Genomic DNA, 23,584 nt, shown 5'->3' on the forward strand with positions numbered 1-23,584 from the left:
ATGCCAAGCTTAAAAAAATGCTTGATGTATTCAGGCTTTAGTTCAATTTATTAACTGAGCACAAGTTGACAGCATCAACTATAAATCCAGATTAATACCAGTCTTATTACTTGTATGCACAGTTCAATCAAGACTTCCCTAACTCATAGATGCCTGTCAAAGTCACAGCAGATATTCTTCTCTTTTTTTTGTAATTTCCAAGTTACAATGTGCATCTTCAGGAAGGCTGACCTATTGATGTGCATTGCCCAAGCTCTAATTACTCTGCTGGAATGAGTCATCTGGCGTCAAGTCTGATCACCAGTTCACCTCAAGCTGGAGGAAACCATTTAACTGGTGAGGAAAAACTGTAGCTCCCGGACATAAGACACCAAGTAAGATACATATTATAGAATTCAGACAATTAATACAATTCAAACGCTAGGAAAATGAAAAGATGTCACAAAAAAATTACTCTAACATTTAGTTCAGAGCAGTCTGTCTAAAGGAGATACTTACTTAAAAGACTGATCTATCAAATGCACTCTTATATAATGTGGAACAGTAAATATTATATTTGAAAACGTAATTCAGAACAGGCTAGGAACTCAGGGTTGAAATGCACTGCTTGGGAGGTTCAACTGATGTATTCAAAGGGAGTTTGAGTGTTATTTGAAAAGTGACAGTCTTCAGGATTACACAGAGAAGGTGCAAAAATGGAAATAAATGAAATGCCCATTCAAAGAACCGATATAGGCAAGATGGGCTGAATGGCTTCCTGCTGTGCAATAGTCAATCGGTGATTCTGAGTTTGTAATTTCAAAGATAAAATATCTTCTGCAGTTCAATTTTATTTTAATGAATTTCAGAATTTGTATCTTCTTAATACAGAAAACAAATGATACAAGGTTAAAATATACTGATATCTACCAATCGACTACTTAATACCAAGCATTTTACAGAAGCTTTGTATAATACTTTGTAATTTCCTTGTGTGACTTTTACTTAACAGGTTTACATTCTTAAGGTATTAGCAGTCCCTGCTTAAGGATTAGATTTCTTTTCAGCCCAATCTTTTTCTCAATTACATTACAACACATTTTAGGCAGCACTGTTATGAGTTTACCATATGCATTTTAGATTTTTCTCTGCTTAAGGTGCTACCACCTAATTCAGTGGAGTCCTACCGGAGATTCTCTTAAAGGAATGCATATCAAAAGTGACAAGACAAAGGAGTTAAAAATAATTTTGAAAATAAATATCGTTTTCTTCTGTAGGCAAATGATCTCTGGATGACAAATGGTTAAAGACTTCCAACTCGGTCCCTGGGAATAAGTCGCAATTCTGATCCATGCTTTAGAAAAATATTTCCTGTAATAAAAGAGCCATTGTAAGAAAACTGGTTAGTAAAAGCATACAGAACATTCTTAATGTGTTCATCTGACATGACTACCTAAAGTGTTTATGCTTTCTACATTTGTGGAATATTGTGTGCATCCAAAAGACAACCACAATGTAAATAGAACAGCTGACTATTTCAGCGACCTTCTTATTTTCTATTCTAGTTGTGTTTAATAGCTTGAACATATTATGGTTTTAAAATGATACTGTAACACAAATATCAAATCTTACATGCAAAAGATAATTTCTTCCCAAGAGTTCAAAAGGAGCCATTAACTTATTCATTTATTAGTATTGTATAATTTGAAGACCCATGTAATTATTTTTCATTATAAATATGCAGAATATATCAATTAGGCACAGGCCAGCAGAAGTCGTCCATTCAGTTCAACAAACCTGCTTCATTATTTAACGAGATCATGACTGACCTGATAATCCTAAACTCCACTTTCCTGCCTTTATCCCATACTCCTTGATTCCCTTACTGATTAAAATATGTCCATCTCAGCTTTGAATATACTTAATGACCCAGTCCTGACAACCTTCTGTGGTAAAGAATTCCATAGCTTCACTCTGCTCAGAGAATTTCCTCATCTCTGTGTTAAATGGGTAACACCTTACTCTGAGGTTATGCTCTCTCATCCCAGGCTCCTCCACAAGGGTGAACAACCTCTCTGCATCTATCTTGTAAAACCCCTGAAGAATCTTCGATGTTTCCACAGATTGGAGTTTAGAAAGACAAGAAGCAATGAGTACACATTCAACTTCACCTCATAAGAGACTCCCTCCATATTTGGAATCAACTTGGTGAACCTTTTCAGGACTATGCCCAATGCCAATATATCGTTCCTTAGATAATACTCATGGTATTCTAGGTGCTATTCACTAGTGCCTTGGATTATTACAGCAAAACTTTATTTTCATATTCCATTCCCTCTGAAATAAAAGCCAACATTCCACTATACCTTCCGAACTCGTATGCTCGCTTTTTCTCATGTAGCTATTTTATACAACAAATGAAAGGATCCCCAAATTTGAGAGCGGAAATTCCATTCAGGGCTCCTACAGAAATGCAGGTCTCTATTGTTATTTGGACAGTTTTTTTTTGAAATGTTGGGGCAAGACAAATCACTCCCTGATTTTACAGCAGTCAGCTGCTATATTCTGAAATGTAAAGGTGCTGCTAGCTGCGATCAAACAGCAATTTCCTCAATTAAATGTGATAAGGTGTTGGGAGTGTAGGCTGTAGCTGTGGCTGGGGGGGGGGGTGTTGGTAGGAAGGCAGCAGGTGGCAAGTTAAATCATACTTTCAGGGCTGGGTTAGTTGGATGGGGGGGGGGGGAGAGAGGGGGGGGGAGAGAGAGAGAGAGAGAGAGAGAGAGATCAACTCCTGTCTACGGTGCATGTCAAATCTGGGGAGTTCTGGGCTAATTCTGGAGTGGATGATGTGTGTCTGATGGGGAGAGGAATTGGTTCGGACCTACTGCAGGGTGAGGAGTCAGGTTGGATATGGCGGAAGTGGTGCTGAATGGTGGGACCAGGACCATCAGCAGGGTTAGGTGGTGAGTGGGAGAAGGGGCTTGGGAGAAAGTAGGGTGAAGGTGTCAGGTCAGATTAGAGGGTAATTGGATGAGATCAGAGTGGTGCTGGAAAAGCACAGCAAGTCAGGCAGCATCCAAGAAGCAAGAAAATCGACATTTCGGGCAAAAGCCCTTCATCAGGAATAGAGGCAGGAAGCCTCCAGGGTGGAGAGATAGCATCTGCAGTCCTCACTTTTGGCTGGGTAATTGGATGAGTTAGGCACAGGATATGTTTAATAGTTACTTGGGAATTAGACTCTGACTCTAACATTTCCTACATATTTCAGTTTGCTTCATGGAAACTTTCAAACTTTCAGACTTTTAGCAACTTCTTTTCGTGCAGCAACTGCATCCTGTTGATGCTTCAACATCCCAGGCAATTTTTTCAGAGTCTACTACAATGGGGATTCTGCTGGGTCCCAATGCACAACTTTCCTGTACACTGGAATAACTACCCTCTGACCAGTAGAAAATGCAGCCATTATGTATTTCTAAATGTTCTCCTAGTACATTCTTACAATAGACAAACATGTTCATAGCTTCTTGAAAGTGGAGTCACAGGTAGATAGGATAGTGAAGAAGGCTTTCTTTTATTGGTCAGAGTATTGAGCACAGAAGTTCTATATAAAAGAGACCTACAGGGCAACTTTTTCATACAGAAGGTGGAACGCATATGGAATGAGCTGCCAGGAGGAAGTGGTGGAAGCTGGTACAATTGCAACATTTAAGAGGCATTTGAATGGGTATATGAACAGGAAGGGTTTGGAGGGATATGGGCTGGGTGCTGGCAGGTGGGACTAGATTGGGTTGGGATATCTGGATGGGTTGGACTGAAGGGTCTGTTTCCATGCTGTCTCTATAACTATATAACTTGTGGAGACTTGGACAAAGGATGAGGAATGGCACTCTCACAGTTACTCTTAGAGAGAGCTGTCATGGACGAGATGGACCAAAACGCCTCCTTCACTGGTGAAACTTGTGTAAACAATGCTTACTATTTCTCCCGGGAGTTCTTAAAAAACAATTACATTGCAGGCTAATTTGCTCACACTTTCATTGAAATAATGATAAAACAATTGTTAACTATATGGATCATAGTCTACATAAAGATTTTGAACATGCATATTTTTCAAGCTTTTATCATGGAAATCAATGTCCACATGTCACATAAAGCCGCCATCAATATTCACTCTCAATATGTTAGGTGCTCACAGTGCTATTTAAAGAAATAATCCATTATTTTCATAGTGCTATTTAAAGAAATAATCCATTATTTTATTAGTAACAGAAATGTATAATTCATGGTTTAGAATTAAATTTAACATAATATGATTACACTGATCTATTGTCACCTTTATTTTATTTCCATCTCTTAAATCCAATTGAAATTATTCACTGTGTCTAAAACCTAATCATCCCACCAAGTAATTATAGACATAAGATGCCTGACCTGTTTACCATGCATGGACCAGTAAAGAATAAAACTTAAACATGCAGTAAATGAACAGGTCACACAAATACCACTCCATTACAATATTAACAAAGCAATGGAGAGTATTGTGGATTCCAAACACTGAAATAATAGTAACACTCCCAGAATCCAATTAAGTATAAACTAAACTTTGTTTATTCAGTAACAGTGTACTAATTCTAATGCTATCTTGTTAATGACATAAATGTTCCTGTTAATATAAAACATTTAACATACCTACATAAAGATATAAACAATGCAATGCAATATTTGGAATCTTATACAGAATACACAAGAGAAAGAAAAAAAACAATAAATTTAAGAATTTATAGTTTGAAGAATCAGATGCTGCTACTGCAGTAGATTAGATTAGATTAAATTCCCTACAGTGTGGAAGCAGGCCCTTCGGCCCAACAAGTCCACACCGACCCTCCGAAGAGTAACCCACCCAGACTCATTTCCCTTTGATTAATGCACCTAACACAGTGGGCTATTCAGCATGGCCAATTTACCTGGCCTACACATCTTTGGTCCACTTCAGTATTAGCTTAGTTTTTTAAAAAATACTTTTGGTTAAGCAACCTCTAAAGCGAGAATCTCTCTTCTGGAGAGATAGCAATGACCTACTGCTTTTAATTCACTGCAAATCATGAAACATATTGGTTATAGTTAAAGATTTAAATGTTTAATATCAAGCATAATCATTGTGCAAAATTTGGACAATATTCTGATTTGTTCCACATTGCTAATTTCAATAAACTACAAGTGAAAAATACAGCATAGATGCATCTTGATTGAGATTGCAATGCTAGAACGTGAGAGGAAGATGTATAACTTTAAATGACATGAAATGTTTTACTGAAACACAAACCATGAGATTGTGAATTGTACAATGTGAATGAAAGAAAATTTAAGAGCATAACAATACCATATCTCTAAAATAACTAACACTGGGGTGGGGGTGAAATTAGGATTAATATTTTAATAGTTTTTAGATGCCCTGCATATTCCTATAAACACAAAATGTAAAATCAAGTATTCCAAATTCACTGTTGACTTTACAAGTGTTATGGTACAATTTTTAATTGGATTTTCAATTGTCTGGCTTGGTTATTCCTGAAACAAATTAGTACATTCTGAAAATTATTGTTATACATTAATAACCTCTAGGCAATCCACAAGTTAATTGTTTATTTAAATGATGGGTTGCTTCATCTGACAGTTCTACAGATATTTCAAACAAGTATCTTCATGAGTACGGGTTCCCAACTACTTCCCAAGCCAGAAATCAGACTGTTATGCTTATCACTGCTTGTAGTAAGCTGTGGACATTTGAATCAATTTGACAGTTATTCCCATTTACTCATCCTGCACCTACACATTGTCATCCACCTAAATTACACTAATGTAAAATCAAAGCAAGGTTAAAATTTTATGAAAAAATGATTACACCTATGACATTTCAGTCTTCATTTATTGACCAGTTGGGTTTTTATCTGCGTGTCAAGTGCTACATGACCTATTTTCATTCCAAAACATCGAGCGTGCATATTTATTTTTCTTTACAGCTAACCTGCACACTGACTGTTAAGACTGCACATTCAATCCAGATCTTCATGCATGCAACTACCAGATAAACCTATCTCCCACACACTGAATACATACTCATTACAAATATGGAAAAATGTGTGCCCATTAAGCAACAAAGACCTTTACAAAAGGCAGATGCTTCAATTTCTAGTTCTGCAAGGCAAGCTAAAACAAACACCAAATCCAAGCACAGTAACTGCGAGTTCGAGATTAAATTACTTCAGGTTATTTGCAGCTACAAATTGCATTTCTATGCTGTCACCCGAAAACAGCATGAATATATTTGAACTTCAGAAGTAGTTGGAGGGAAAACAGGCAACTATAGACTGGCTAGCCTGTCATCATTTGCATGGAAAATATATGAATCTGTCATTAGGAATTTGTACCAAAGCAATCGCCATATGATTATGGAGTGTCACAGATTTGTGACAGGAAAAGCAGGTTAGACAGATGCATCAAGAGTTTTCAAAAATGTACCAATTTACGAATAAGAACCATGGATACAGGAGAAAATTAGAATATACAGTGGGTGCAATTTTTTTTTAAAATCAACAAGGTAATGCACAATAGACTAATATACAAAATTACTGTTTACTGGAAAGTGGGAAATATATTAGTATGGATTTCAGGAGGTAAAGGAAGAGAAGGAATCAAAGCTCATTTTTGAATTGCAGTTTATAACAAGTAGGATACTGCATGAATCAGAGCTTGGACCTCAGCTATTAACAATCTGAATCCCCTTATGTAAGTTATAGATGAAGTATAACGTATCCAAATTTTCTGATGATACAAAGTTAGGTGAAAAGTAAACTGTGAGGTGGAAGCAAAGGAGTACCTGATCCACGGCAGTTAGAAATGTAATATGGAGAAATGGTGACGTCATGCACATTGCTGCAGAATTGGAGATGCAGAAAGCTTATTAAATGGTGAGCAAATGGGAAAAGTTGTATGCAAAGGAATCTAGGTCTCAATGTATATAGTCAGAGGTCTTATCATGCAGATACAAGCAGCAATTAGGAAATTAAACAGGATGTTCTACTTTTAAACAAAAGGACAAAAATGAAATAATCCTACTGCAATTGCACAGGGCCTTTGTGAGATCACATCTGGAGTACTGTGTACAGTTTTGATGGGCCTACCCATGAAAGGATATGATATCATTGGAAGGAATAAAACAACGGTTGACAAGAATGCTTCCTGGGACGAAGGACTTGCCCTCTGAGGAGAGATCATGTAGACTAGCTCTATGATCAGTAGAACTTGAAAAATTAGAAGTGGCCTTATTAAAACTTATGAAATATTTAAGGGCTTGTGCTTGAAAGATATTTCCCTTGACCAGAGAATTTACAACTAGGGTTCACAATCTCAGAACACAGAGTTGGAACCTGGGATAGTGGGGGAAGGAGGAGCTGACAGTGTCTTTAGAATGGTTGATCTGGGTCATTGGAAAGTAGCTTATCAATCTAGATACTCAAGGCAGTCTATCTGGCATGTAGACCAGCCCAACGTACAGGCACCTGAGTCAGTTATTTGTACTCCTCTGGACAACAGACAATCATTGTCAAGCAGTTGAACAGATTCCCTTCCTTTCTTGCCTACCTCTTGGACTTCTAAGTGGGCCATGTCGTGTCTGGGTGCTGCTGCCTTCATCTTCACTTTTCTTTCCCTCATATAAAGCATTTCAATGAACCATGACTCTGGTTCACTTAGAAGACCTCTAGCTCAGAACTGTGGATGCTCAGTTGTGCATTTTTAAGATTGTATCCAGAACTTTATTGATCTCCAAATAAATTTAGGATAGAAGTTTTGATGGAAGAGCTTCAACAAATGCATTGCATAGCAGGCTCTAAGGGGTAAAAAGTCTACCTGCTAATCCTTGTGCCCTTTTTTGTTCTTAAATGATTACAAACACAAATGTAAATAAACATGATATTACAGATATAAATAACCATTGCCTAAGACGAACTTAAGGTATATATTCAGTTTCAAATATGCATGAAATCTATTGGTAATTTTTTAAAAAACTTATTAACGTGAAGATTGGAAACTGCTCAAAAATCATAAAATTCAATATATTATAAAACAGATAGAATCAACTATAATAGCCCCCCAAAATTTGCCAATTTAAACAATTTCACTTACCTGCAGTTTGAGCAGGGTTGATGCCTATTCCATCTGCAATGAAACAAATTCATCTTAAACTATCGGAATTCCAGGAGGAAGACAACCAGACTTCAGAAAGAATAGTAGCTTGGAACATAATTACATTGCAGTTAAAGTAGCTATAATTTGCAGTGTATACACAGAAGTGATAGACCGTTCACAAAATTGGCATTCCCATCTTTGATATCACGTGTGGCTGTTCGGTACATTGGATTCTAAATGCTTATAATTTGCTTTTTTGCAAACCTCTATCTATTCTTGTTATATGGTGAAAACTGCTGCAAATAAGATGACAATTTTGAGTGACAGCAGAAAAGTAAGTATACTAGCTATATTTTACATTTCAGATTATTCAGCAATTCAGACTTGTGATCAAAACATTTTTAAAAACTGCATGAACGTCTGTTTCAACATATTTCTATTCAGTGCATTTTGAAGGAATGTAGAGTTGTGTCAATTTTCTAAAATTGTCTCTCTTCAAAAGCACCAAAGACATTTTCCTTATTGCGCCTACACTACAGTAATACATATTGAGTACCTTATGAAAAATACTGGAGTGATAAAAATATTGGCAATGTTAACTTGCAACCTGAATTTTCAAATACTGTACACACTTCAGGCTGTTAAATGCTTATTGTATAATTATTCTGGATTTAGAATTTAACAATATCTGCCAATAAAACATTTATCCAAAGAGGAGCAAAACACTCAATGTTAATGATATTAATGACATTGTATCAAAATACTGAATATTTCCTTACCATTTGTTATGATAGCACTGCTTGCTGCAGGTACTTTAAACTGAAAACAAAGGAAGACATTGAGAAACATTTTAAAAATTAATGTCTGAAAATAATTTCTTTTTAAAAAATCAACAATTTCTCCTAATGCATTTTTGGAGATTATGCAAATTGGGTTCAAGTAAGGTGTTATCATCAAAATAGGTTTTGGATCTTGACTAGCACAAGAGCCAAATAGTTGCACCTATTTCACTGTTATTGACACTAATGGGCTTTTGTGTTGTAAGCAACTTTATATTATTCTCACCAATTTAACACATTCACTTAAAAATACTTAAATGACAAGATGATTTTGAAATCCTGAAAATAATTGAAGACGAGTATAAACCAAGATCTTTAATAATAATTGAACACTTGTCACGATAGCAATAAAATATGGACTATCAATTTTTGAATGTCAACATCTGATTTTAATATCTGGGACATTCATGGAGTGAACTGGTTTTAAAAAATGAAAAAAAAACCCACTGACTTAAAATGGCCACACACATTAGCCAGGATTCATAAAACCAACCTGAAATAAACGAAGCATCAGAACTGAAATTAGCATTTTATATCAAAATGCATTAAAACTAGTTCACCCAGTTAACTGCGAAGAAACCCTGAACTCCTATTTTGATTTACACCTGTATGAGAAGCTTCACACGGGATAGATGGCAGAGAGGTAAATAGCCGTGAGAAATGCTGGACCAAAAAAGGGAAGCCAGGCAAATAAAGCAGAACTGTTGCTGATTGTTAAAAGGAGTCCAGATGGGAGATAGTTAAGAAGCTGCCTCAAGTGTTTTCATAGCAGGAGGCCAGTCCATGTAAAAGCAAATGGATGGCTAAGCATTCCATGGAAACTCAGGCTCCAAGACTGGTGTCTATAGTATTGAAGGTGTTCAGTGACTGCTCTGGTGTCTCTTGACCAGAAGAGCTACCAGGACTTTATGTCAAAAGGAGCAATGCCAATGGTGCAAATGATCATTCTGAGACACTAGTTACTCACAAACATTGAGAGAGGTGGAAAATGAAGGACTTTCCACATGGAAACAAGTTAAGTTCCAGTTAGCTGACAAAGTAGCCTATGGAGAAGAGTATAGCAATGCCACTGGTTAAAGTATAGACAGAGAGAATATGTTATGGGGCCTAATAGCGGTGTTATTATTGCTGCTTTCTCAGCTAGATAACCATTGGATTTGCTTAACATACCAGGACATATTTGGATTGATTCCCCAAAGTAGAATTTTTTAAGCATAGAAAGCCTACATGATGATATCAGTGCTAGAAATCATGCCTTCCACAATGTGTGCACATGCTTGGTTGACTGCAGTTTAGTGTTAGCAATCACTGCTTAGAAAAACAGACCTCAATAGCATTCAAAATTACCAGGGGAATGAAACTCTCCAGGAATGGGGGAGGTAAGCAAGGAAAAATCTGCAATTTATGATCATTTGCTACAATAAAAAAAAACACTCTGTTCACTTTATGAATACTTTTCCAAAAAAGTGAATACCAAGTTCATGATGGACCAAGATGGAGCTTGTAGAAGGAAGAAATAAAATAAATATTGTCTCCATTACCAGGGCCACCTATATCAACCCTGTAGCATCGCCCATTTTCAATCCAAACTCCAGCTATCAGCTGCTCAAACTTGCATCAAGTCTTTGTCATCACCAGACTCAACTTATTCCAAATCGTCCTGGCTGGTCTCCCAGCCGTCAAAATAAAAATGCACTGCATATAAAAACCTATGCTGCAGCAGAGGTAGTTGAATGCTTTGGCTCAATGTAAATGATAAAGGAGTTACTGAGTTTCTTATTCAACTTTGGCATGTGAAATACAAAAATTATTACAAAAGTGTGGGCTCATCATTGAAGTGGGAACATCTGCTGTTCAACACTTATGATTCATGGCACAAGCTGTGAACTTTCTAAAGATAAAAAGACATACAAAACAGTGTGCTAGAATCATTATTAAAAAGTGGTCAGCAGTTATGACAGTCCCTGCTGATACTGCTGACGGTCACAGATAATAAACAGAAGCAAAATGTTCTCACTGCATGAAGTCTTCTCGACATTTTATGGAACTAAGCAGAGGAACATTTACAGTAAGATTTTTTTTGGGAGCAGTTGTAAGAAGGGAAAAGGAAAATAGACTGCAAAATAATATTAGTAATAGCAATCAACATATACAGAAGGATCTGCCTTCAATCGTTTTTCCTGGCAAATGGAATGGCATTATTCAATAGCTCCAAAATGTTTATTTTCTGTAAATGAGAAGCTCAGTGAGCTTTGAGGTTTGTAGTTCAGGTTTAGGATCTGGATGTAGTTTTGCTTACTGAGCCGGAAGGTTTGTTGTCAAACATTTTGTCACAAAGCTAGGTAACATCATCAATGAGCCTCTGGTGAGGGATTGGTGTTATGTCTCGCTTTTTACTTATGGGTTTAGATTTCCTTGGGTTGGTGATGTCATTTCTGGTCCTTTTTCTCAGAGGGTGGTAGATGGGGTCCAAATCAATGAGTTTATTGATAGAATACTGGTTGGAATGGCATGCTTCGAGGAATTCTTGTGCATATCTCTGTTTGGCTTGCACTAGGATGGATGTGTTGTACCAGTCAAAGTGGTGTCCTTCTTCATCTATATGTAAGGAGACTAGTGAGAGAGGGTCATGTCCTTTTGTGGCTGGTTGATGCTCATGTATCCTGATGGCTAGTTTTCTGCCTGTTTGTCCAATGTAGTGTTTGTTACAGATCTTGCAAGATATCTTGTAAATGACGTTTGTTTTGCTTATTGTCTGTATAGGGTCTTTCAAGGTCATTAGCTGCTGTTTTAGCATGTTGGTGGGTTTGTGGGCTACCATGATGCTAAGAGGTCCAAGTAGTCTGGCAGATACCTTGCAAGAACTGCAACAAACTCTACATCAGACAAACAGGCAGAAAACTAGCCACCAGGATACATGAACACCAACCAGCCACAAAAAGACATGACCCACTATAACTAATATTTCTTACATACAGATGAAGGTGAAACACCAATTTGACTGGGACAACATATTTACCCTACGGCAAGCTAACAGATACACACGAGAATTCCTAGAAGCATGGCATTCCAACCGGAACTCTATCGACAGACACATTGATTTGGACCCCATCTACCACCCTCTGAGAAAAAGAGCAGGAAATTATATCACCAACCCAAGGAAATCTAAACCCATAAATAGAAAGTGGGGTATAACACCAGCGCTTCATTGGAGGCTCACGGATGATGTTACCTAGAATGGTGATGAAAGTCTGACAATGAACCTTCCAGCTCAGCAAGAAACTTACATCAAGAATGAGAAGCTCAGCTCAGGAACAAATAAGATGTTGCAATTTGGCCTGCAAGGATTCTATGCCATTCCATTCTCCCAGTTTTTTCATCTCCATCACATCTATTCAGATGATGCTACCCTTCAGTGGGCAGCCTCCAACATGATCTTATTTTTCCCTCAAACAAGTATGTGATCAGCAGGGCCTTCAGCTTTATGCAACTCACCTCCAGAACTTCTGTTCACAGAACATCCCCTCCTGCACAGGATAATTGGTTTCCCCATGTCTTTACTTTCCACCCCAGTGGTTTCCACATGGAAAGGATCATCCCCTGCCCTTCCTATTACCTCCAATAGATGCCACCATCGAACACATCTTCTCTTCCCCCTCTCCTTCACTATCAGTGATCACACCCTCCATTGCCTCCAAGAGAGACAATGGCCTGAAACTGAAACCCAGCACAAAGGAAGTTTCTTGGAGTTGCTAGAGGTCCACAACAGAGTCATCGTCAGAGGATAAATGGTAGGCCATTTTCACAATGAGATGCTGACAAATTTCTTTCGAGAAGAATGAACCTGTAGAATTCGCTACCACAGAAGGCTATGGAGGCCTAGTCACAATATATTAGGAAAGAGACAATTTTCTCGGGGCTAAAGTTGTGAAGGCTGATGGGGAGACAGCAAGAGTATGGCATTGAGTTGAAGGATAACCCTGGTGAGACCACACTTGAAATATTGTGTCCAGTTCTGTCAACCTATTATAGGAAATTTGTGGAAGCTTTGAAGAGGGTGCAAAGGTGGTATACCAGGATGCTGCCTGGACTAGAGGGCTTGTCTTACAAGGACAGGTTGATTGAGCTTGGACTTTTCTCTCTGGAGAGGAGGAAGAGAAGTGACCTGATTGAAGTGTACAAGGCAATGAGAGGCATGGATGGAGTTGATACCCACAGACTTTTCCCCAGGGCAGGATTTATTGCTACGAGGGGTCACAGTTTTAAGGTGTTAGGAGGAAGGTTTTGAGGAGATGTCAGAGGTAGGTTCTTTATGCAGAGAGTTGTGAATGCATGGAATGAGTTGCCAGCAGTAATGGTGGAGGAAGAGTTATTAGGGACCTTTAAGCGACTGCTGGACATACATATGGACAGCAGTGAGATGAGGGGAGCATAGGTTAGGTTATTTTATTTTAGTTAGGATTAATCCTCAGCACAACATCGTGGGCCGAAGGGCCTGTACTGTACTGTACTTTTCTATGTTCTATGATCAAGTGAATGGTGGGGCAGATGGGTCAAATTGCCTGGTTCTGCTCCTATTTCCTATGCTTCTACATTCCACATTTAAGCCATCCTTTGGAGGAAAGAAATTTCTTTTGAATTCCTAATGGCTTTCTTGGTAGCAATTTAATGATGACCTCTAGTTATGTTCTTCCCCATAACATTCAGTCCAAATCCACACAATCAAAACAATGCAACATTTTAAAAGCCTCTTATTAGGTTACTCCACACCAATGTTTCTCCTATTTAAAAAACTATAAGCCACCATACTCATACCAGGCCATAAGGCTGTTCTCTCACTGGTGCTGGTTGAACCTGAGGGTCACCTCGCCTCAGGCGAGAGTAGAGGTTGCAAAGGAGAGTCATTCAAGGTAACCTCAGCCATGCGAGAATTCAACCCATGCTGTTCACATTACTCTGCATCGCACACCAGCTTAGCTAACTGATCCCTCTTTTCTTCTAAGAACCCAGTCTGCCCATCTTTTCTTGTCTGATATAGCTGCTCATTATTGTAAGATCATCTTGAATGTGAAGGTACTCCTGTTTTCTTTTCTATGTGTAAGTTTTCTTGAACTTCTCTCCTGTTCCTCCTCTACCCTGCCATACAAAGCTGGGTGGCAGGGTGAAATGAGAGGAGGATGTTCGGAGATTACAGGGTGACCTGGACAGGTTAGGTGAGTGGACAGATGCATGGCAGGTGCAGTTTAGTGTGGATAACTGTGTGGTTATCCACTTTGGTGGCAAGAACAGGAAGGCAGATTACTATCTAAATGGAGTCAAGTTAGGTAAAGGAGCAGTACAACGAGACCTCAGGTGTTCTTGTACATCAGTCAATGAAAGCAAGCATTCAGGTACAGCAGACAGTGAAGAAAGCTAATAACATGCTGGCCTTCATAACAAGAGGAATTGAGTATAGAAGCAAAGAGGTTCTTCTGCAGCTGTACAGGGCCCTGGTGAGACCACACCTGGAATATTGTGTGCAGTTTTGGTCTCCAAATTTGAGGAAAGACATTCTGGCTATTGAGGGAGTGCAGCGTAGGTTCACAAGGTCAATTCCCAGAATGGTGAGACTATCTTACGTTGAAAGATTGGAGCGACTGGGCTTGTATACGCTTGAGTTTAGAAGGCTAAGAGGGGATCTGATTGAGACGTATAAATTTATGAAAGGATTGGACACGCTGGAGGCAGGAAGCATGTTTCCGCTGATGGGTGAGTCCCGAACCAGAGGACACAGTTTAAAAATAAGGGGTAGGCCACTTAGAACAGAGTTGAGGAGAAACTTCTTCACCCAGAGATTAGATTAGATTAGATTAGATTACTTACAGTGTGGAAACAGGCCCTTCGGCCCAACAAGTCCACACCGCCCCGCCGAAGCGTAACCCACCCATACCCCTACATCTACATCTACCCCTTACCCAACACTACGGGCAATTTAGCATGGCCAATTCACCTGACCTGCACATCTTTGGATTGTGGGAGGAAACCGGAGCACCCGGAGGAAACCCACGCAGACACGGGGAGAACGTGCAAACTCCACACAGTCGCCTGAAGCGGGAATTGAACCCGGGTCTCCGGCGCTGCGAGGCAGCAGTGCTAACCACTGTGCCACCGTGTTCTTGAGTAGTGAGTGTGTGGAATGCTCTGCCCCAGAGGGCTGTGGAGGCCCAGCCTCTGGATACTTTCGAGAAAGAGTTGGATACAGCTCTTAAGGATAGTGGAATCAAGGGTTATGGGGATAAGGCAGGAACAGGATACTGATTGAGGATGATCATAATGAATGGCTCGAAGGGCAGAATGGTCTACTCCTGCACCTACTGTCTATTGTCTGTATTGTCTACCCTCACCTTTAAAAAGAAATTCATGATTTCTTTGTCACCAAAGAAAACACCATCCAAAAAGATACATTTGCTACTTACCTTCCATTACCTTGCCCATAGGTTGAACTTTCCCCAAGGTTCCTCTCTATGCTAACGTTGAACTTGTACCTTTCTCTAGGTTCTCTCCTATCTCCTCCTTGACCTCTCAGAGCTCATCACATCCAAAAGAAACAAACCACCAAATTCAAATTCAAACTTTAATCAGTGAAAAGTGTGGAAGAGGATTCTATGGAGCATAACCTCGGAGTAAAATTTCTGTATCAACTGCAAGAAATAACTTATCTTATAAGACAGATTTTCTCAGTTTATGTTCTTGATTGATTGTGTTAGACACTACTTAATTTATTAATACATTTATCACAGTACTGTACTTGGATTTGTGGAGTTTCTACTGAATTAATTGTTGCTAAGTTTTCTGAAAAGTGTGGTGCTGGAAAAGCACAGCCAGTCATATAGAGGAGATAGGACATTGGGGAGACAGGATGCCAACTTGCGGATATTTTCAGAGACCATCTCTGGACACCAACACTAACCAACCGCACTGCCTTGTGGCTGAACACTTTAATTCTTCCCCCCCACTCCTCCAAGGACATGCAAGCCCTGAGCTTCCTCCATCACCAAACCCTAATCACCACAAGCTTGGAGGAAGAATGCCTCATCTTCTGCTTTGGGAACCTCCAACCACATGGGATCAATGTAGATTTAACCAGTTTCCCCATTTCCCCTTCCCCTACCTTATCCCAGTCCCAACTTTCCAAATTGGCACCGTCCTCTTGAATTGTCCTACCTGTCCATCTTCCTTCTCACCTATCCGCTCCACCCTTCTCTCCAACCTAACATTTTCACCCCCAATTTCTACCTATCGCCAAGAGAGACAATGGCCTGAAACTGAAACCTAGCACAAAGGAAGTTTCTTGGAGTTGCTGGAGGTCCACAACAGAGTCATCGTCAGAGGATAAATGGTAGGCCATTTTCGCAATGAGATACTGACAAATTTCTTTCGAGAAGAATGAACCTGTAGAATTCGCTAACACAGAAAGCTATGGCGGCCTAGTCACAATATATTAACTACGTTCCTCCCAGCCCCACCCTCTCCCATTTATCTCTCTGTTCACTTGGCCCACAAGCCTCATTCCTATTAAAGGGCATAAACCCAAAACGTCCATTCTCCTGCTCCTCTGATGCTGCCTGACCACCTGTGCATTTCCAGCACTATACTCTTCGATTTTGATCTCCAGGATCTGTGGTCCTCACTTTCTCCAAGTTTTCTAAAAAGGCAACTTAACCACATTGCAAAGAAAACCTTATATTTACTGGTGATATTGCTGTTTAACTACCACACTTTTCCATAAGCTTACTCATTAGATCGGATTTCAAGAAATGTAGTTACTGGAGTCAACTTCAGGTCCTCTGGATCTATCCTTAATTTAACAGGAGAATGGAAATGTCAAATTATTAGCACAATGCCATGCTGATCAATCACAGCTGGAGCATCAACATGGGGAATGAAATTGATCATGGCGTCTTACTGCAGTGGCTACACTTCAAAAGCACTTTGCTAGCTCTAAAATGTTCTTGCACTGCCTGAAAAAGCAAAATTATTTCATAAAAACGCAAATTATTTCATTTCCTTTTAAATTTGGTAATAAGGGAGGAGGATGGTGCGGTAAAGCTTTGGAGATTTTTGATTATCACCTCCTTTAAATAACAATGAGTTATTTAGAAAACTGTAAAATTGCGCATCATTGTAAAGTTGATGTATTTAATATCTTCACGAGAATCATGAATCGAATGTGCACACGCTTATTTATTTCTATACACCGTTCACAGGTCAGGGTGACGTCGCTGTTCTTATACAACTTAAAACTTTTTATGCAGCTGATAGTAAAGTGTAGTTCAGTCCATTCTGTTTGCAGATTTACATTTTAAACTAAGTACAAAAAGGATTGTATTGCCAAAATTTTAATCCTTACCTTTCAAACACTGCATGTAATAATCCAGTTACAGATTTAAATATCAAAATATGGTTTTACATCTGGTTGTGCTAGCAAGAGGCAAGGGATAATGCACGCCTTTTTGAATATACTTATAAAGGAGACTTGCAGTTATGCAGTTTGGGATTGATTGCTCTCCCACTAGAACTGGAAACACTGTTTATTTGTTTCTTTCCTCCTTCATACTGATAAAACCACGTTCTGGAAAGAAAGGAAAATACAACATACACTGAAACTCTTGAATAAACCAGAAACTTCCAGAAATTCTGAGCAGTATAATTGAAAGGAAGAATACTGCTGGTCAATGATGCTTCATCAGAAAGTTTCAAAGTGGCATTTGAGGTCATAGTCACAGAGCACTGAAATAGCTGTCCAACTCATCTGTTCCAACCAGATATCTGAATCTGACCTATCCCATTTCCTAGCATTTGGTCCCTGTCCCTCTAAATACATCTTATTCATATACCCATCCAGATGCCTTTTTAAATGCAGTAATTGTACCTGCCTCCACCACTTCCTCTGGCAGCTCATTCCATACACACAACACCGATTGCATGAAAAAGTTGCCCCTCAGGTCCTTTTTAAAATTTTCCCCTCTCATCTGAAACCTCTTCCCTTTAGTTTTGGACTTTGCCCATCCTGGGAAAAAGACCTTGGCTATTCACCCTATTTATGCTCATGATATTATAAACCTCTATGTTCAGGATTTTGCTCAAACAAGAATTTGGAGCTTTATACAAGCCAGAGTTTATTTCTGGCTATAAATCTGAATTAAAACTTACATATAGTAAGCAGACCTTATGCCATGCCAGTTCTATCAATTTGTGCCAGCTGGAGTGATCAGGTGGTGACTGGAAGAAGAATCAGAAACAATACTGAAAAGCTTCCTTAGCCAACAAGTGATTAGAATTTCAAGCAAACTGTCTGATTGGTTAATGGATATGGATTCAGCAGGCAGCTGGAATTGGATTGCAGAGATATGTGGAAAGAACTGGGGAATTGAACTGGTTTGCAACTCAAAAGGACAGACTTGACAAGCCAAATGACCATGTTGTCAGTTATACTGTTCTACAATTAAATGATGCCAGGCAGCTTCAGAAATCTGCTCTTCACAGAGCAAAACTTTACACTGTTTTAAGATTTATTTCAGTCACCAAGTCATTAGTTCAGTTCAACATACCCCATTGGTGCAAATCCAGAGTGCCAAAATTGGGACAGCTGTCTCACAGACTAGGCAAGCAACAGCATGACAGTCACATGCATGGAACCATATTTTATAGACAATGTTCCAGCCACCACCATCACCATCCATGGTGAATGTTCGACATAAGCAACAGGGTCAACCTCTCTATCAACTGCAAGGAATACCTTATGGGTAGATTTCCTCAGGAGATGATTGCACAGTGGTTTACATTTGGGATACCATGATGTCTCATGGTTTCAATTTATACATGGGCAAGGAAACTGCCTGCTGATTACCACATACCATCCTCCCTCCCTCGACACTCCTCCATGTTGAACAACACTTGAAAGAAGTACTGAGGGTGGCAAGGGCACAAAACATACTCTGGTGGGGGATTTCAATGCCCACCATCAAGAATGGCTTGACAATAACACCACTGATCGATCTGGTTGGGTCCAAAAGGCCATAGCTGCGTGACTGGGTCTGCAGTAGGTGGTGAGAGAACCAACAAAAAGAACAAACATATTTGCCCTTATCCTCACTTATCTACTTATTACATCTGTCCACGGCAATATCTGTAAATCTGACCACTGCACGGTCTTTGTGGAGAGGAAGTCTCAACCTTTACACTGGCAATATACTCCATTATGTGAGGCACTGTGTTAAATCGGACAGAGTTTGAATAGCTCTAGCAATTTAAGACTGGACAATAAGATACATTGTGCCATCAACAGCAGCACAGTCAGATACATAACACAATCTGAAACCTCATGGCCTGGCATACCGCCAACTTAACCAGTACCAACAAGCCAGGTGATCAACCCTGAATTAATGGAGAGTTCAGGAGGGCATGTCAGGAGCAGCATCAGACATACCTAAAAATGACTTGTCAACCTGGTGAAACTACCAAACAGGGCTATTTGCATGATAAATAGCATAAGGAGCAAGTGATAGAGCTGAGCAATCTCACAATCAATGTATCATATGTAAGCTCTGCAGTCCTGCCATATCCATTTGTGAAAGGTGGTGGACAACTCACTAGATAGCCCAATCGCCAATGATGGCTGAGGAAACACATTAATGCCAAGGTAAGCTGAAGCATTTGCAACAATCTTCAGCCAGAAGTGCCCAATAGGTGATCCGTTTCAGCCTTCTCCAGTTGTTCACAGCATTGTAAATGTCAGTCTTCAGTCAATTTGATTCACTCCACCAGACAGCAAGAAACAGAGGCACTGCATCCTGCAAAGGTTCTGGGCCCTGATAACATTTCGGCAATAATACAGAAGACTTGTGCTCCAGAACATCTCTTACCCAACCTGCCCCAGCAGGGCTACAATACTGGCATCGAGCCAACAATGGGGAAAATTGCCCAGGTATGTTCTGCACACCAGAAGTAGGACAAATCTAATCCTGCCAATTACCACTTCAGCAGTTTGCTCTCAATCATCAGTATGACTGAAGGTGTCATTAAGTAGCACATGCTCAGCAATAACCTGCTTAGTGATTTAGGCAATGTCAGGACCACTCAGCTCCTCACCTCAGTACAGCCTTGTTTTAAACATGGACAAAAAGAGCTGAATTCCAGGTGGTGAGGAGAGAGTGTCAATCCTTGACATTAAGGCTGCATTCAACCAAGTATAGCATAAAGGAGCCCTCACAAAACTGGAATTAATGGGAACCTAGAGGAAAACGCTCTGCAGTCATACCTGGCACATTAGAAGATGGTTGTGGCTGTTGGAGGATAGTAATCACAGTTACAGGACTTTTCTGCAAGAGATCCCCAGGGCCCTAGACTCAACCATCTTCAGCTACTTCATCAATGACCTTCCCTCCACCAGACAGCCAGGTGGGGATATTTGCAAATGATTGCACAATGTTCTGCATCATTACGACTCCTCAGATTCTGAAGCAGTCCATGTTCAAATGCAAAAAAGACCAGGGCAATACACGGGTTACAGAGAAAAGTGGCAGGTAGCATTTGCACCACATAAATGCCTGGCAATGACCATCTTCAATAAAAGAAAATCTAAAATAGCCCTTTGACATTCAATGGATCTACTGTCACTGAATCCCCTGTGACCAACATTCTGGGGGTTATCATAGACCAAAAACTGAACTGGATTTGCCATACAAACACAGTCGCTGTAAAAGCAGGTCACAGGTCATGAATGTTGCAGCATATAACTCACGTCCTAACTCCTGACAGCCGAGCCACAACTCAGGTGTGTGACAGTGCCTGGTTGACTGCAGCTCCAATACCATTCAAGAACCTTGTCACCGTCCAGGACAAAGCAGCCCGCCTGACTGCGACCCCATCTAAAAAAATCCATTCTCTCCACCACTGATCAGTACAGTGTGTGCACAAGCTCTAAGGTGCATAGCAGAAATTTGAACACCCCGAGACAGCATCTTCTAAATCCATGACCATTTCCATCTAGAAGGACAATGGCAGCAGATACATAGGAATATTGCCACTTACAAATTTCCCGGCAAGTCACTCGCCACTCTGACTTGGCAATATATCACTCTTCCTTCACTATTGCTACAACAGCATCCTGGAATGCCTCCCAAATAGAATTGTGGGTTTAACTGCAATACATGGACTCACCACCACCTTCACATGGGCAATTAGGGTCAGGCAATAATGTTGGTCTGCCAGTGATGCTCATGTCCCATGACTGAATTTTAGAAAGCGTGATTGTAGTACAAATCCATTTTTTAAGATTACATTCTTGCTGTCAGAGAAGCTTACATGCCTCTATGCAAATATAGTACCCTAGAAGCAAAAACAGAATTTAATCCAAGTCTCACTACATTTTTTGATAAGGTCACTGCTGTCAGCTTGAAACAAGCCTGCACCATCACAGATAAGTAAGAGCTCAAATTAAGCCAGAATCAGACACAGGCTGGCAAAATACTCTTACCTTTTCTTCAAGATAATTTAATCAGGTAGGCACACTTAGGGCAAAATAATTCCAAGGAACAACATAAAAACACTTAATAAATGATCTCCTATACTGATCATCTGTTTCTGAAATACCCAAGTTCTTTGAACACAAAAGCAGAATCTTCTGAAATTAGCTTATGCCAATTAATAATTCTGAGTGCATATTGAGAATGCATCCTCATCTTTCTCATATAATTGATGCTCTTGATGATCATTGTATTGTGGACATTCTACTTAAAGTACATATTTTTAAAGAAGAAATACACTGCTCATGGTGACATTTATTTAAACAAGGTCGCGATTGCAGTACATCACAGTAACTGGGTAAATAGCAATATGCAATCCAAGTGGGAAGGATTTAGGTGCAACATGAGACTATTAATTATATGTTCAAAGTTTGGTAGAAGATTTGTAGCTCGGGTGCTCGTTGTTGTGGTTCTGTTCGCCGAGCTGGGAATTTGTCTTGCAAGACAAATTCCCAGCTCGGCGAACAGAACCACAACATTAATTATATGTTTTGAACAGATAGTCATAACTCCAAATAAGCTAGATATTCATTATTTACAAATTCACTTTTGTTCCAATGCTGCCAGATCAAGATTGTTTCTAACTACCAATACCAATCAGGCTGAATCCATCTCAACAATTTCAATTCAAAATAAATGATCAAATTGAAACAAAGACTGTTTACTCACAAATGATCAAGATTTCAAGTTGTTTTTGAATCTCTCCTATATTTTAATGTAGATATCAAATTATAGGATTTGTAATTTATTTAGTGAAAACTGTCCAGTTCTGGGACTGAACGTTTTTGAAGACGACTGAAATTGTTAGTCACAATGACATTTACTTTGGCATTTACTCATGCAGAATTGGGCTCAATTTTAATTAAGTTGATTTGATTTTTTAAAAATGTAGTCTAAAAGAACAACTGTTCGCTCGATACAAAATATATGAATTTTGAAATCAAATGATTGTCAAAGATGAACTGACGTCACTACTTCACATCTTGAAATTAGTCATGTCTGCAAAGTCTTTGCCACAAATAGTTGCCTTCTTGCATAATCTAAATAATATTGTTCTGACAAGTCATGAAGTGAGACAAGGTAATCTTAAGTAATAAATGTGACAGATCTGGAAAATTTCTTCCAAGGATATAAAGGCTCATTGCAAATTTTATTTCCTCTCTATGGCAGTTAATGAAGCCAAAATGGTAACAGCTGTGATAAACCAGAACGCCAGAAATAAAGAAAAGCAGAAATTGCTGGAGAAACTCTGTAGGCAAGGGAGCATGTGTGAAGGGAAAACAGTTACCGTTTCAAGTCCAGAACTTCAGAAAACCAGTGCCAACTTGAAAGCAATCTTGCTGCCTCCTTCTCTTTCCCCTTTCACTTTTACTGTGCCCTGCATGCCCGACTTTTGTGCTCTGTTTTCTTGCTCTCTAGAAGAAGTCAGTTGCTTCTATTTGCCATTCAAAATCTTACCTTAACTTGCTTAAACTTAAAATTCTGCTCAATATAATTTCAAAATAGCTTGGAATTACACAAAATAAATAGTTAATTGTAAGTTATCTTCACAGAATTGTTCAAAGAATCACCATTTCTCATTAATCATGTCAGAAAGCAATACTTAATGGTTATCTTCCAGTGAGGCTATAACACAAGAGAAGGATCTTGATGCAAGTTACTTGCTGAGCTGCAAAGTTCATTTTCAGACATTTCCTCACATCATCAGTGAGCCTCTGGTGAAGCAGGGAGTTATAACTTGCGTTCTTTTTATGTGCTTAGGTTTCCTTAGGTTGGTGATGTCATTTCCTGTTCTTTTTCTCGGAGGATATTAAATGGGGTCCATGTCGATGCGTTTGTTGATGGAGTTTCGGTTGGAATGTCATGCTTCTAGAAATTCTCGTGATGTCCCTTTTTGGCTTGTCCTAGGATGGATCTGTTGGCCCAGTTGAAGTGGCGTCCTTCCTCATCTGTATGTCAGGATAATAATGATAGTGGGTCATATCTTTTTGTGACTAGTTGGTGTTCATGTAT

At 39.3% G+C, this 23,584-nt stretch overlaps 1 protein-coding gene across 1 annotated transcript in view; it reads right to left on the minus strand.

The window, feature by feature from the left end:
- Nucleotides 1-814: 814 nt before the first annotated feature.
- The window catches only part of ufm1 (ubiquitin-fold modifier 1), a 39,975-nt gene continuing 17,205 nt past the window's right edge, over nucleotides 815-23,584 (minus strand). Inside the window, exons 4-6 of the mRNA XM_072577167.1 lie at nucleotides 8,946-8,985; nucleotides 8,164-8,196; nucleotides 815-1,350 (exon numbers count right to left, since the gene is read on the minus strand). Coding sequence (XP_072433268.1) covers nucleotides 1,283-1,350; nucleotides 8,164-8,196; nucleotides 8,946-8,985 — 141 coding nt within the window. The 3' untranslated portion in view covers nucleotides 815-1,282. The remainder of the gene's footprint in view (nucleotides 1,351-8,163; nucleotides 8,197-8,945; nucleotides 8,986-23,584) is intronic.

This window comes from Chiloscyllium punctatum, chromosome 9, assembly GCF_047496795.1.
Source record: "Chiloscyllium punctatum isolate Juve2018m chromosome 9, sChiPun1.3, whole genome shotgun sequence".
Classification (NCBI taxonomy): domain Eukaryota; kingdom Metazoa; phylum Chordata; class Chondrichthyes; order Orectolobiformes; family Hemiscylliidae; genus Chiloscyllium; species Chiloscyllium punctatum.